The following is a 16662-nucleotide window of genomic DNA, read 5'->3' as shown; positions in this document are numbered from 1 at the left end:
CCAGGGCGAACCGGCTGCTGGTCGTAGTTGTGTGTGTGTGTGTGTGTGTGTGTGTGTGTGTGTGTGTGTGTGTGTGTGTGTGTGTGTGTGTGTGTGTGTGTGTGTGTGTGTGTGTGTGTGTGGATACAGGAGTTACAGGTATGGTGCTGTGAATTTTCATTTCCATTACTCGAAAGAATAGTGCCCTTACTTTCCAGGCATCTAATATTTTCCAACACAAGCCGTTTTGTTTCCAAAGTCTTTATATATATATATATATATATATATGGTATGATTCTCTCTTGATTGACTATATGACATTTTGGTACAGAAGTTAGCAGCAGTTAGCGTTATGCTGTGACTGTTCACACCCTGCTGTTGTTTGATTTAGTGCAGTAATAACATGCTCATTCAAAGTGAGGAGGAAGATTTCTCCACAACATCCCGAGTGTTGTGAAGGTATCATCAGATTTTCAAGTCAAGTGTTACATGTTATATTTCCATAGAAATCAATAGCAGTACCTACATGATAAAATCAAAAAGAACTAGGTAACTTAGAATGAATAAACAAACAGTTCTTGCTTAAAATATATGCCCAAAAAATTGAAAAAAGTCATAAATTATACATTTAAAATATCATTTAAAATGTTCTAATATTTAAAAAAATGTAGTTTATAAATGTAGCATATACAATACTGTATACTGATGTATTAATAAACTATAATAATATATAAGTGTAGTGTATTACGTTACACTAACTAACGAACTGTATTCATACTGTAATGTAAAATGTTTCCTTGAAATACCCTTTACAGGAAATACAAATTGACAACAATCAGAAATCAGGAGGGGGTCTTATTAGAATTCCTGGGGTCAGCAGCCTTGGGATGCCTTCAACAATAACTAAAAAGCTAAATGTAATATCTGAATAAAAGGAAATCTCACACACAAAGGAGCTTTGAAAGGAGTTGCTTTAGCTGCGGTTGTGTTTCAATGTCTTTGGAACATTGCATAAAGGCCTATACTTCTTTTTTTTAATGCAATTAGAAGTGAAAGAAAAAATCTACAGCACTTTTAGGATGGGCAATGGACAAAAGGCCAATTTTTTCCTTTTTAAGGGAAAGTCCTTGGGTCTTTTTAAGTGCATCACTCCGCTAATTAAATATTATATGTTTAACGAAAAATGCACTTTGAAAGCAGCTGGATTGTTTGACTCAAAGACACGGGTGCAGCCTTGATGAGAGGAACTGTGTGCGACCGTGAGGCGGTAAAGAACGTCATTGTTGCAGCCCTCCATAACCCTTTCTGCTGATTTACAATCACTTCCCTCTTTGTGCCGCGCTCAAAAACACAGTTATACAGAGGAGCGGACTCATTGACATATCTGCTGCCTACATTTCTTTTCTTTTTTACAGTCTGATGTGTTTGTTTCATCGACTGCACACCAACGTATTGTCCTCAGTTTGAAAGGGTGTGAAGCACTAAAGCCCATTAGTTTGTTTATGAGACAAACAGAACAGCCTTGGGTTAAAACAACAGGAAGTTTGACGCTTATCTCAATTCCTCTCAAGTAGGAGAAGTACATAATGTAACAATTTTTTGTATGTAACAATTTTTTTTTAAATGACTGCTTTACCTGATTTGGCTTATTGATCAAAGTTGTTTTTCTTTAAAAAAAACGTTGTGTTTAATCTAATAAATCGATTTTATGTTAGGTAGTTAACGGTGTTCTTAAAGGTGGGGTAGGTAATTTTGGAGAAACCAGCTCGAGTGCGCTAGAATTTGAAAATACACAGCCGGAAAAAATCTGCCACTTCCTTACAGAGCCCCTCCTCCAACACACACGAACGCGCACATGACCAATGAGGGCACGAGATAAGTTTGTGCACAGATGGAAGGCTGACAGGCAGGTAGGCCATCCAGTTATTTTAGCCGGGCCAGTTAAAATGATTGGTCGTGCTTTTTACAGTACCACGGCTTCCACAGATGACATTTTTTTATGGATTTTTTGTCAAAGCACTTAAGATATTCATTGCTATCGGGATGTTAAGAGCATTCCCTTTCTTTATGGGGGGGGGAGTGTGACGACCCCTCCACACCACTAGGCGTTCCGTGGTCTCTCTCTCTCTCTGTTTACAGGATCCGGTGCTGTGGGGCCGGCGTTTACCTGATGAGCTGCACCTGGGTCGAAAAGGCCTACAAGAAGAGAGCCCAGCCGGATACGTCTCTCTCTCTCTCTCTCCTCTGGGCACTCTCTCCGTGCCAGCCTCGGGGACCTGTTGCTGGTTCCATTTACTTATTTGTTTATTAAGAATAAACGATTGTTATATTCTTACCCCTCGTCTCGCCTCCCTGCTTTTTGTTGCAGCCCAGGAGCCGGGTTGTAACACTGCTCACAGTTTCTCCACTTACGTAATTCTAATATGTTTTGGAGAGGAAATACAATGATGCATTGGTTATGTATGATTGTGATGCAAAATAAGCACCCTGTTTAATCTGTTTTGGCAACTTACTTTTAAGACAAAATGGATTAAAAAATGACATTGTGAGTATCTACTTATATTGCAAATGGGGCAAACTATGATTCAAGAACACTACTTAGGTGAGACTTCTAAAGAGACCCTATTATGCTTTTGGGGTTTTTCCCTTTCCTGTAGTGTGTTATAGGTTCTAGTCTAAAATCCCAAAGTGTCTCTCCCCGCCCCATCCTGAAACGCCTCCATTGGACAATGAGCATGATACATCCTCTTTAACTCTCCCTTGTTTCCCTGCATTATCTGCTCCTGGCAAGTAAAGCCTTATTAAGGACTTCAGGATTATGTTTGGGCAACTCAAAGCACTTGGTGAAGGTTCTGGAAATATTGTGGTAACGGCGAATGCATCTCAAGGGTGGGCAATCGAAGCACTTGGTTATGTTTCGAGAAGGTTGTGGTCTTGATATTGAATGTGGATTTAAAGGATTAGAGAGTTGAACTAATGAGCATTGTCTGCCATCCAATATAATATTACAAGGTCTCAATACTTCGCATTGGAGCAACATGTTTCCAGAGAACATAATCCATGTGGAATTACTTCAGTGTTTTAAGATGAATTAACTTGATTTACGTTTCAAATGTATTTATTCAGGAAAGAAATTTACAAAATGTTTTACATTGTAGTTCCCCATTTATTGAATATCTTCTTAAGACATTTCTAAAATCATATTATTACAGTATATACACTGTACATAGTTCATTAGCATCAGACACTGATCTGCATTTAAAATACACATCTGGTCAAATGAACAATGTACAACAGATAGGGCGATGATACAAGATGTTCCCATAGTCTCAGGCTATAGTGTAAAAAGCAATTAATACATTAAGAACATTATTATAGTTATATTGTTCTCTACAATTACATTTCAGCTGCAGTTCATTGAGATATGTCAGTTTATTTCAGTTGATTATAGTCAGAATTATAGTGAAGTAGCACGAGTATACCATTAGTGTGTGTGCCTTGTTCAAGCAACAGGACTTTAGTAAGCAACAATGCTTTTTTCTAACATTTTGTTACTCTTTTTCTTGTCTTTTAAAATCAGGACACATGTGTGACTTCATATACTGCTCAACAGACATAAAAAAAATCTGAATAAAATACAATTTAACACTGTCTTTATAGGCTGTTTTAACACTTAAAAAATGAATTTAAAGTAGATGTTTGCAGTGTAACCGTAGGATCTGTCAGTAACCTTAAAGGTAAATAAAAGTAGCTTATAACATATCCCTAGAGATAATGCATTAAAATAATGTACGGCTTGCTACAGTAAACAAGTGAAAAGGAAACGGATCTGTGGCGCACGCTGGATAAAAATGAAAAACAACCCTCTTATGGTTTTTATGATCAGGCTCAGTTTTTGTGGCTTCATGCGCCTCGGCTAAATGTGGGAACAATTAATGTGCTTCTGGCAGCGTCTTCATCTCAGGTCGCCAAAAAGGCTTATCGGCATACTGACTGTGGTAAAAACAAATATTTTAAAAATCACAGTGATAGCAAAACATGTTATCTCACACTCCAGCCTGAAATAACTAACAGTGAGGAGCACGTCTCTAAGGTCGGGACTTTGGTCACTTCTTCTCGGATTTACAGAGAAAAGAAACGGTACGCCTGATTTGAAAAAAGGTTGGTCCGTTATCTTTTAATTCTAGATTATTTGCAATCCAAAGTATTCTTCTTTCTTCTCAAAGTAGTAGTTGAGTCGTGCGGTGGCATATCTGGAGGAGAGCAGAAAGAAATGATCAGGAAACACAACCTTTTTTTATCCAAGATCTTAGTCCTTGGATGAATACTGTATGCTGCTAGTCAAAATGTAATGGCTTTTGTGTGTGACACATACTCTTGTTGTATTATTATAATCGTCCTGTCTCACTTTATCTTTCCTTTTTGTTTTAAATAAAAACAAATACATCTATTTTTAAAGAGGCTCTTTATTCTTTTTGAGGTTGTCCCTTTCCTGTAGTGTTATGTTTTAGTGCATGTAAATGGTCTGCAAAGGCTAAAATCCCTGTGTTCCCTCCAGAGGGAGTTTCTCTCCCACACACTCCCTCCCTGCCTGAAACGCCTCCATTACGTATCGTCCACATGGTTCCGTCGCGTGCTTCAACGGAGACGCTTCCCATCCACTTTGAATGGGGGGACGTCACGCTTTGCCGAACTGTATTGTGGTTCGTCGCTTTGCCTCCGTTGCTCGCTTAGAAAGTTGAGAAAGGTTCAACTTTTCAAGCGTCGACGGAAGCGCCAGCCAATCAACTCATATGCCAGCCAATCAAACCGCGTGCTTGTGTGTCCGGGGCGGGAGATTAATGTGATTGGTTGTTGGTCGCGCGCCAGACACGCCCACCGGCAAGCTTCAACGCGACGGAACCGCCTGGACGATACGTTAGACTCCTTTGTTTACTTCCGTAACATAGTGACATCACTATGTAAAACTTGCACTTCTATTGGCTCGCGCTCCAACACATTGTACGTGTTAGGCAAAGGGGCGGGACATCTCTAGCTGGTTGACCAATCACAACAGAGCCAGCCAGCTAACCAATCAGAGCAGTCTGGGCTCTGGTTTCAGACAGAGGGTGAAAAGAGGTGCTGCAGCACAGGCAGTATGAGAACAATAAAGAGCTTTTTGAACATTAAAGCATGGAGACATGTCACAGAAGAGGCACTACATACAAATAATGGGGCGGGACCTCTCTAAGCGGCTGACCAATCAGAACATTTTTAGTGGGCCTTAAAACTACAAAAGTAAGGCTCTTTCTATTCTCGAGCACATTACTCTCAGTTTGTATTGCCAATAAATTCCACATTTGCAAAATAAATGGAATTTGAGCATAAAAGTTTTGCTTCAACAGCCTTTCATTTTCTGCTTTGAGAATCATTCGGAAACTTCCTTCATGAATTGCATCCGAGTAAAAAAGGCTCTGTCCATTTCAAAAGGTAGTAGTTTTAAAAACCAATTGAAACTTTACTATTTTTACTCAAATATGAGGATGTATTCTTTTGGCCAGGTTGACCATGAGGCTTGTTGAGTAAAAGGAATAATAGATCAAGGATGAATTGATTTGAAGTGATCGGACACAGATACATTATTAGATCTGGACAACGCTTTAAAGCCTGTAAGAGTTTACGCTGCAGATCTATATCAAGGTTATAAATGCTACTTTTACTACGTTGCACTTCTTGAAAAGTTGGCTATTTAAAACCACACTGTTGTACTTGATACAAATAAGTATAATAATATAATAACATACTGTAGGAAAGCGAGTATCAGAGGGCTGCTTTAAATCCAGTGAAAGGAAGAAGTATCGATGCACTTCAAAAGAAGACACTCAATAGATTTCTGTCAACACATTTATACAAATATCACCTTCCAACATGAATGAGACTCGTTTGGGTATAAATATGAATTAAGATCATTTAAAGTGGACCTATTATGCTATATTGGAAACATATATTGTAGGGCCATACCTATACAAAACATCTCTGTGAAGTTTTTTGCTTAAAATACCAAACAGATCACCCATTGTAGCCATGCCTCATACTGCTCATACCCCTCTTTTGCAGCCCTGTTAGAGAAACGCGGATTTTGAGGCGGTGTCAGTACCATATGTGTTCGCCCTACCATATGTGTTCGGGGTCTGTCGCTTACCAATGACGTCACCCATTGTGATTAGCTGTACGGTAATCGTAGTAATCAGCAGCGAACCGCTTCAACACGTGTATTTCGGTGTATTCACGGCATTCATTTTGTTATTCTACAGTATTGTTGTTTTATAGTTATTTGTTAATGTAACCCAATTTGTGTTCTTTGAAATTGAAAAGGATATCGCATTGTGTTTGTTACTTTCGTTGCAGTTGTATATGTCTTAAGTGTAATTTGGCATGTCCTATTTATGGACATGCTTTTATTTTGAAGGAGAGTTAGCGCAGTTGACAGGAAGTTGTTGTTGCTTTGGAAACAACGTGACAGAGATTAACGGAGAAAAGTAATATCTACATATAAAGACGGAGAAAGTAAACGATAACGTTTATGGTTAAGTGTTAGTACCCCCCGAAGAGGCACAAGCTCTTACGTTGATATTGGAGATTTCAATCAATTCAATTTGAAAAAAAAACAGGGAAAAAACAAACAAAACGAATATCTGAATAACGAAATTGAAACCCGAATAATATAATAAAGTTATAGTAAATAATAACAAATTCCAGTGTTAGAATTCCATAATTCCATATTCATAAATAAAATGATATGCAAATAACATTTTCTTGGCTGTGGACTTGTACTCTACATAATTATGTTGAGCTCATGGTAATCTAATTCAATAAACAATAACTGCAATGAACAGATAGCATTTTCTGACTCGTAAAATGATTGGATATGGTGTAATTTGGTAAATGATTCTGTGTTGAAAAATGTATATCTTTAAAAACTGTGTTGGTGTATTAGGGCGGGCCATACTAATTTTTCTTGTAAATCGATCGAGAGGGGTGTTCAAATAACGTATTTTGGTGTGTAGAACACAAATCTATTTAGATGCTTTTATTTTGAAGTTGTTGCTATGGAAACAACATGACGGAGAAAAAAGTAATATCTTCTACATATAATAACGGACAAAGTAAAGAATGAAGTGTATGTTTAAATGTTAGCACCCCCCGAAGAGGCTCAAGCTCTTACGTTGAGTCTGGAGTTTCAATACATTCGGAATTTGACCGTGTAAAATGTCCTCTTGGGTTACCGTACAGCAATGCGTGACGTCATTGGTAAGCGTAACGGACCCCGAACACATCTGGTAGGCCGAACACATATGGTACCTACAGCGGAGCTAATGCCTGATCAGAATTCTACCGGAGATAAAGTTAAATTCTGCTGTGATAAAATGCCATCCTGTTCTAAACCACATCAAGGATTATTTCTGAAACAGTATGGAGCTCAAATGCCTTTTCTCTTGCGGGTTTATCACAAGGTGAGTTCCTTTTTTTATTTCCTGCTTTTTAAACACATGTGCTCTCTAGTACAGGTTAGCTCTGAGTGTTAGCGAGGCTTGCTAATGTAAACAAAGACCATATTACGTCCAAAACACGTCAGGCATTGTTTCTGATAGCAACTCTCTGTGGGTCCGCCGCCGATATGACGTCATATCGGCAGCAAATCTGTATCAGCTCGTTGTACCCCCGTTTTTAGAGATTTGGGTACGGAGGAAAAGAGAGGGTTTTATTTTCTGACGCTGCGTGAGTTCCCTGACACACCGGGGACACATATTTATGTATAAAATACATCAAAAAGTGCATTTTGCATGATAGGTCCCCTTTAAGTTATGCCCATTTGTAACTCTGATCTTTTTAATATAAGGGTCATAACAGGATAAATTGTTAGTACATGCCAACTAAACAACTGCAGATTAGAACAATTCGTTGTAAAGTGTGAAATACTCTAGATTAGCCAGAAAACATCATTATGACCTCATAGGGTTGTTATCTCTTAGACTTGAAAATGTTTTTCAACTGCTCTTACGGCTCGAATAAAATTGCATTACCAATGCATTTTACTTTTTTGTATTATATGACAAAAGAAAGTGTAGTTAAAGGTGGGGTAGGTAATTCACTTCAGAAACACTTGTTATATTCCATGGAAAGCTCTTAACATCCCGATAGCAATGAATACATTAAATGCTTTGACAATAAATACATAAAAAATGTCATCTGTGGAAGCGCTGTAAAAAGCACGACCAATCATCTGAGCCGGCCCGGCTAAAATAACTGGATGGCCTACCTGCCTGTCAGCCTTCCATCTGTGCACAAACTTATCTCGTGCCCTCATTGGTCATGTGTGCGTTCGTGTGTGTTGGAGGAGGGGCTCTGTAAGGAAGTCTGAAGGAAGGGGCAGATTTTTTTCGGCTGTGTACTTTCAAATTCTAGGGCACTCGAGCTGGTACTCGCACTTCTCCATTCTTACCTACCCTACCTTTAATGTTATAATAATTAATGTATTAAATGAAATACTCAGATTTTAATTGAATTGAATGTTTGTTTTAGGTTTGTTGCATATCGTTCACTGAATATTAATAATATTGGCTACAGTAAGCAATAACTATTATTACAAACAGATGTACAAATCTGTAAGTAAATGTACTGAATGTACCTGAATAAAAAGGTTTGCAAATGTTAAACTGATCTGCAAATGTATCATCAACTATTTAGCAAATATTAAACTGTTAATTGATTGATTTCTGTAATTTTGTGTCTAACACTTTGAGACAATCTCCCCGATCGAACGTTTTGCACTATTTTTTTACAAATTACACATTTGAAAAATGGGTTGTGTATCCGTTCACACAAATAGTATTGAGAACAAATTATCTCCTTATAGAAAATAAGTTGTTATTGTCATTGTTGTATGAAGAATCAGGCCCCTCACCATCAGAAAGCCTAATATAAAGGATTCAGACCCTGATATTAACATAAAGATAAGCTCCTCAGATGGGGATGAATACACAACACTGTTTCTCCGGTGTTACCCAGCAGGCCATGCTTACAGCTCAAGGTGGGCACCAGTGTCTTTGTTAGCACAACTTGCAAAACAATACAGCATCAAGTGTTGTTTCAATAAAGCACTGAGTCTGAAAGCTGTGCCAAAGCCTCAGAACTTAACTGAGAGAAAAAGTGGTTTTGTATTTTTCAAACCATATTATCGAACGCTCCAATAAATCTGATGTCTGAGTATGCTGCTGCCCTTGGCCATTATAATATACCCTTTGAAATTAAGTGAAGTTTTAAAAGCACAGAAACATAGAGGTACAGAGAAGAGTGTGTCCTTTAATCAGAGCTTTCACTGAAATCCTCAATGCCGAATCAGACAAAAACATAATTCAGACACAGGCCTTTTAGTTGCTTGTATTCCAGCGCTCTCTCCTGACCTGTGTCTCTAGGTAAAACTGCTCTCTACTGTGTCAGTCGCACTGCTGGTATCTTTCTTATTCTGTCTATTTCTTTGCTTCACTTATGGGTCAACTCCAGGCAAAGACTACACACCTGTAACTGTTGAAATAAATAGATGGTACCAGAGATGGAGTACTCGAGTCCTGGACTCGGACTCGAGTGCCGATTTTCGGGACTCGTGACTCGACTCGGACTCGCGCACTGATTGACGCGACTCAGACTTGGACTCGTGAATTCTCGCGCACGATGAATTGGACTCGGACTCGTGAATTATCGCGTACGCTGACTTGGACTCGGACTCGTGAATTTTTCCCCCCACGATGACTCGGACTCGACTTGTACATTGATGCTCCGACTTGGACTCGAGCAAGTTTTCTATGGAGTCTGATGTCCTCTATCCTGGCGTACTGGGCCCCGCTATTCCAGTCTAAAGATGTCTAGAGACACACCCCGCATCGTGCTGTATGCTTTCACACATTCTGCTTCCACATTGGAAAAGAGCAGAGCAAAATGCTCTATGTGGAAACAATATTGAAGAGAAGGCTCCGTAACACATTACTCTAAGGATCTAGTTCAGACATATAGGCTGTCTTGAACACTATCATCAGAGTAACGTGATCTAATCAATAAATAAAGATTCAGCCGATAACACGAAAGCACATGGCTACTTAACATGCATAATGACGTCATTTTGCATGCTAAGTAGCCATGTGCTTTCTGGGGCTAAATCTTTATCAGTAAACCGATTTAACCGGTAAAAGTTCCTTCAAAATAAGAGTCCCGATCTTATTACTATCAAAATAAAAGTGCAAAACGAAAACTTTACCATAGGAAAATATTGGCATACAAATATAATCACTTCTCTAAAAGGTAACTCATTTTAAACATAGTTTATTTATATATAATAATAATAATATTAATATTAGTAATAAGCTTTATATTTGTATAGCACCTATTACAAGAATTGTAGCCAAACTGGCTTCACAGCAGTTCAATAGACAGATTAGTATAACATGACAGGATAAAAGCAATGTAGAGGAGCAGCTACATTTCAACACATATATCCACGAAGATTAATACATGAAGACTTGTGACTCGGACTCGACTCGGACACTCCTTGGGTGACTCGGACTTGGACTCGGACTCGAAGAGTGGTGACTCGAGAGTGACTTGGACTCGTGAATTGGTGACTTGACTACAACACTGGATGGTACATTATGTGTCTAACCTTTGCCCCTACAGAGAACTCAATGAAAATATTTGAGGGAAAATACAAATCCTTGGTGTTGGCGTGTTAGAGGCAGAACACAGATTTCACTTCTCTCATTGTGGTTTGGAAACATTTAAAAAGGCGTTTTCTCTGGACTGACTTTATTTCAATTCAATTGTGTACTACAGTGCGTGATTGACAGTGTAAACCAGGGGTGTCAAACTCAAATACACAGTGGGCCAAAATAAAAAAATGGGTACTAGTCGAGGGCTGGACTGGTTCAATGTTTATTGCAGAACTTATTGAAATGAACTTATTGCACATATTAAACCTGGAACTAACAAAGCTTAAATGATTGCCTATAAAAACAACATTAAACATTAAATAATCAGTTGCATTCATTTCTTATGGCTCTATCTGCAGCTTTTCCAGAGTCATTTCTTATGATTACATTTTTCCACAGGCCAACAACAGCTTAAAAAAAACCAAACATGCCCTGTTGTCTCAAGAAAGAAAGTGCAGAAGGAAACATCCATTGAAACTCAGTGTGCTGCTCTGTGATGCTAGTTCAAGCCAGATACTTGGCATCTCATCTTGGGTGCAAGTTCATCAATGTTTGGGGTCAGGCTCTGAGCTGAGGAGACCCTCAGGATGGAGTGAAGGTGTGTGTGCAATATACCGGCGGGCCAGATCTAATAGTAATTAGAAATTATCCTGCGGGCCGAAATTAAATCCTCCAAGGGCCTGATTTGGCCCCCGGGCCTTGAGTTTGACACATGTGGTGTAAACAAAGCATGGTTGTCAAAACCTTTGCTCTGACCCGCAAACATTACACTTCTCCAAGACAATCATGACAACTAAATAAAGTTTAGCATCTAACCAGAGGGGAAAAGGGCAGAGTTCATTTACATATGTATACAAAAATAGTCAGATATTATGTAGTAAGTTATCAAGAAGAGTGGGTGAGTTAGTATGACAATCATCCTGCTAATTGTTAGGTCAAGGATAGGCAAAGCATTATTTAAAAGAAAATGTTTTATCTATGACAAAGTTTAAGTTAGAGAGAAGCCAGACCTAAGTGGTATTTTTAATGGCTCGGTTTAAAGAGGTCCTATTATGCTTTGTTGGTGTTTTCTCTTTCCTCTAATGTGGAGGGTTTTGTGTATAAAATAAACCCTAATTTACTCAACATATAGAAGTCAGTAAATGCAGTACAAGTATTGCCCTGCATAAAATAAATAAGTGATCTTTTAAACGTTGTGAATGTAAAAAAGTATTGAGCAAAAGCAAATGACTGGACTTCTGACCTACCATAGATACATGAAATACACAGATGAGCTAAGCAGGAATTAGTGTGTTATTTATTCTAGTTTTGCATGGTTAAAATCAGTCATATCGCCTGTCACTATTTCACTTTAAACATGCCTGTGGTTGGGTTTATGTGTCTGTAACATCAAGAACGTATAAAGTCAGCTTAACATCATTTGGGAATAAAATCAACTATGTACAATTGATAATGGACTTATGTGTTTCAACAGCTTTAACAGATCGTCTCCAAAAATGGTCATGACCTGGGACCTTCGGTATCAGTTCACTACATTCACCAGTCGGATAATAACTTACTTGTATTCTTAAGAAAGCAAAATGTCCCTAAATGTGGATTTATTGTATTTCGAATGAAAGATTGCCTCCAAGTTATGAGACCCGGCACTCCCTTCTCACTTTATGAGAAATGCGATTTTAGTCATATTTTAAAAGCCCTGTACTAGCAATGAAAGGCCCTCATTCATATCAAGTATACTAACACTAATATGTGCAGCAGAAAGATGAAAAACTATTAAACACCACTTTTTAGATCTCAAAAAGTCATTAAAGGTAGGGTAGGTAAGTTTGAGAAACCAGCTCGAGTGCGCTAGAATTTGAAAATACACAACCGGAGAAAATCTGCCACTTCCTTATAGAGCCCCTCCTCCAACACACACGAACGCGCACATGACCAATGAGGGCACGAGATAAGTTTGTGCACAGATGGAAGGCTGACAGGCAGGTAGGCCATCCAGTTATTTTAGCAGGGCCGGCTAAAATGATTGGTCGTACTTTTTACAGTATTACGGCTTCCACAGATGAAATTTTTTTATGGAGTTTTTGTCAAAGCACTTAAGATATTCATTGCTATCGGGATGTTAAGAGCGTTCCAAAAAGTGTATCTCGAGTCGGTTTCTCAAACTTACCTACCCCACCTTTAATTGGACATTCAGTTAGTTCAATTCAAAGTAAAAAGGGCTTCAATGTCACTTTATCCCAAAAAACAAAACAAACAAATCAGTGGTCATTGCACTTTTGTTCAGTCTAATCACCCGACACACACACACCCTTCATAAGTCAAATGATGTTTGAGTATACCAATTTAAAAGAACAGCAACCTTCACAGGTGATCCCATTCATCCATATTTGTATTGAGGCCGACACCTAAAACTAGCGTGCTTAACGTTTATCATCATCACAGATGAAACCGAGACGTTTTTCTCTTTAGCAGAAGTAGGGAAAATTAACTCCCTCCAAAGCAGGTATTCTGTTTCACAATGTGCTTTTGTGCACAAGTCCCTCAATTTGAGCAGTCATGCTACTCCAAACAGAGGGCCTCCTCTCCTCCTCGTTCATTTCCTCATAATAATGTCTTTGTCAAATAACGGCTCACCTTGCCAACACGTCCACAAATCTAAACCGCTGACTCGCAGACACTTTCAACACATGAATAAAATCATATAAGGAAAGTAAATATGGAGGGAGAGGGAGGGGTTGCATTCCCCTTGTGGCTCCCTATTGTCACATGTACATCTGCTCCTGGTTAAAGCACAAGGCCCGGGCGACGCCTGTCACTCGTTGGGAAGTCTGCAGCGATTTGGCTCAGGGGGAACACACACACACACACACACACACACACACACACACACACACACACACACACACACACACACACACACACACACACACACACACACACACACACACACACACACACACACACACACACACACACACACACACACACACACACACACACACACACACACACACACACACACACACACACACACACACACACACACACACACACACACACACACACACACACACACACACACACACACACACACACACACACACACACACACACACACACACACACACACACACAACACACACACACACACACACACACACACACACACACACACACACACACACACACACACACACACACACACACACACACACACACACAATCCCTCCTCTCCAAAAGAACTTGTTTGCCACAAAAGCATAAAGCAATGAGTCGTTGTTTGTTCTCTCTCGAGTTAAACTGCGTGGTGAAGCTAAGGTTGCGGTCGTGACAAGTTAATTATGGTTATGATATTCAAAACTAAATCAAATTACTACAATAATTGTGAAAAAGGTCTTAAAGCAATTAACCCACAATAGAAAATGTTACCAACTCTGCTTTCAAAGCAATGGCCTTTGATTAGATTAGATGAATAGATTCGATTGAATTGTATTCTCATTGCAAAGAGTACTTAGTACTGCGACAACTAAATCAAGTTTAGCATCTAACCAGAGGGGAAAGGGCAGACTGCATTTACACATGTATAAAGAAATAGTCAGATGTCGTAGTTATAAAGAAGAGAGTGGGTGAGTCATAGAACAGTTTCTAATACGATTGAAATACAGTGAATACAGAGTAGCTCAGAATGATGTGGTTCATTATGGACCGTAAAGTCAGCTCTATTTCCCCTGATCAAAGAGATGGCAAGCTTTGTTACATTCATCTAAGGATATACATATTGAGGTAATCCAGAAGTAGTTCATTTGTGATATATCTTATATATATCTATACATCTTATACCATTTAAATCCCCATTTCATATTAGAAATGTAAAAAGGAATTAGCTATTATAAACCATTGTGCTACCAAGACTTCATTCATCCAATTCAACCTCCTCTTAGAGAGCAGCACAATGAGATATTCACAATACTGTGCATGTACTGATTATATAATAAATATATGATTAAATACTGTTGAATGTGAATATAGGTTGCTTTATTTAAACTGACAATGGAAAGGTTATGACTTCAGCATGTTCTGAAATGAATATATCAAAGCGAGGACAAACTTGACCGTTTCCATCCAATTGATTGGTGAATGATGAAGAGTCCTGTAAGCGGAATTGGCAGAAGGAAAAAAGGATAAATATATATGCGAGTGTGTGCATTGGGTGGTTAGAGACTTTACTGTTGCTCTCCGAGCTCATTTAAGTCTAACCCTCCAGTCAAAGAAAGGTAACCCGAGCCACTTTGTGCACTTTAGGACGACCTCAGCCGGCGGCTTAGAGCAGCAGACGTCTAGCAGGCGCATGTGTTCGAGCCAGGGATGAGAGACGTATATGTAAGAGAGGAACGACGGCACGGGAACAATAGTGCCTCTGTGCCACGGCACCCCTCTGGATCACATTTCCTCAGAGGTCCAGATCGAAATGAGGCAGGGGCCCTGTCGCTGATCTAGCAAGCGAGCGCAGAAAGCCACACAGAGGGGAGGGTGCCGTATGTCAATAGTGATTAGGATCACGATCACAACTGTGGCGGGTGTGGGGGCGCACAGAGGAGGAAGAAGGGGGGGGGGGGGGGGGGGGGAAGTAGGGGTGAGGGGAAACATTTTGCCCTCCTGAACTTTATTGTCTGGTTGCTGGTAGTGGGGAATGTCTCCTGGACTTGTTTAAAGTTAAGTGCGTGGATCAGAATACATTTAAAAAATAAAATAAACGTCTTTAGAAAGTCTTTGTCAAAGCTTAGCCTTTCATCATCTTGTGACTTGTGGTTAAAGAGTGAAGAAAGCCACGACATTTCACATGTAAATAGTTTCAAAGTGACATGGAGAAGTGTGCTCGTCTTGCCTGTGTTATGCCAGATTCTGGAATCCCAAAGCACTGGTGGAAAAAAATGAAATATTTCCACACTCGAGCGTCATGTTCCCACTCCTTTAGTTCAATTTCTCTGCCAATACTTTTTTGTCAGGCAATCCTAATGAGGATCCTGTTCGTCTAAACATGGCAGTCAAATAGTGAGCGCTCCAATTCAATGCACAGGATATATTTTTCCATTCCTTCGAGTCATAAAGTGATGTATGATGACGTTAAGTTATAAGGTGGTCCCATGAATTTGCAATGAGGTCATAGTTTTCTTTGTGGTTTTATGCGTTTCTACATTCAACAGTTGCTGAGCTGGTGTTAATGTGAAGTTGGTGCTTAATGTCAGGAGGATGTCGATTTGAATATTTTCAATTTGTAACCTTTCATTTTTGTTCAGCATTTCACGCATGACATGTCTGCTATACTACTATATCGGTTACATATACAACTACAGCGCTTTAGAAACTGGAACAACGTTTATACAAAGTAACACTCCTATGACTGTGGACTCAGTGTAACCGTATGAACAATCATTTGTTAAGCATTTTAAAAGACAAACCTTTCAAAGTCAAAGTCAATGGAGGAGAACCGTGATTGCAGGATGGCCCAAACTCCCCAGAAGAAGTTGGATGCCTGGTGGAAGAGGAAGGGAAATGTTCAGTACAATACTTCATCTTGTCTCTAGAGGATTGGCAGTAACAACATGTGACGGACATGCAGTCCTCATGCACTCTTTTGAAGATCCGATTAAATCTTCAAACGCACGCTTCTTCTTGCCCCCTGCAGGCGGGTCACAGTGGGGGCAGAAGTCTTCAGCAGGGCAAACACTCTGAATTGGAGACAACTAATTCAATGACAGACTCATTGATTCCATGCAGCTTGTCCATAATACTCATCTGGGACTGGAATGTGTTTCAAGTGTATGAATCTACATTATGGGAGAAAAAGTCCAGAAGACCCAATTAAACTTTGAGTTTTGAGACCTAAAGAGGTCATAATGTGCTCTTTATTCAATATAATGGCAATACAATGACAGAGTGATGA

General features: G+C 39.3%; 1 protein-coding gene across 4 annotated transcripts in view; it reads right to left on the bottom strand.

Moving 5' to 3' along the window:
• Positions 1-16662, bottom strand: part of LOC117497218 (ethanolamine kinase 1-like) — a 53377-nt gene that overhangs the window by 746 nt on the left and 35969 nt on the right. For 2 of the 4 annotated variants that reach the window (XM_034149097.1, XM_034149094.1), the window contains exons 7-8: positions 16178-16251; positions 14758-14868 (exon numbers count right to left, since the gene is read on the bottom strand). In XM_034149097.1, coding sequence (XP_034004988.1) covers positions 14778-14868; positions 16178-16251 — 165 coding nt within the window. In that variant the 3' untranslated portion in view covers positions 14758-14777. Of the gene's footprint in view, positions 1-3087; positions 4233-14757; positions 14869-16177; positions 16252-16662 lie in introns of those variants that run through there. The other 2 variants (XM_034149095.1, XM_034149096.1) reach the window with 2 other exon arrangements.

The sequence above is a fragment of the Trematomus bernacchii genome, unplaced genomic scaffold (assembly GCF_902827165.1).
Source record: "Trematomus bernacchii unplaced genomic scaffold, fTreBer1.1, whole genome shotgun sequence".
Taxonomy (NCBI): Eukaryota; Metazoa; Chordata; class Actinopteri; order Perciformes; family Nototheniidae; genus Trematomus; species Trematomus bernacchii.
This window is presented reverse-complemented; position numbering and strand designations above follow the sequence as displayed.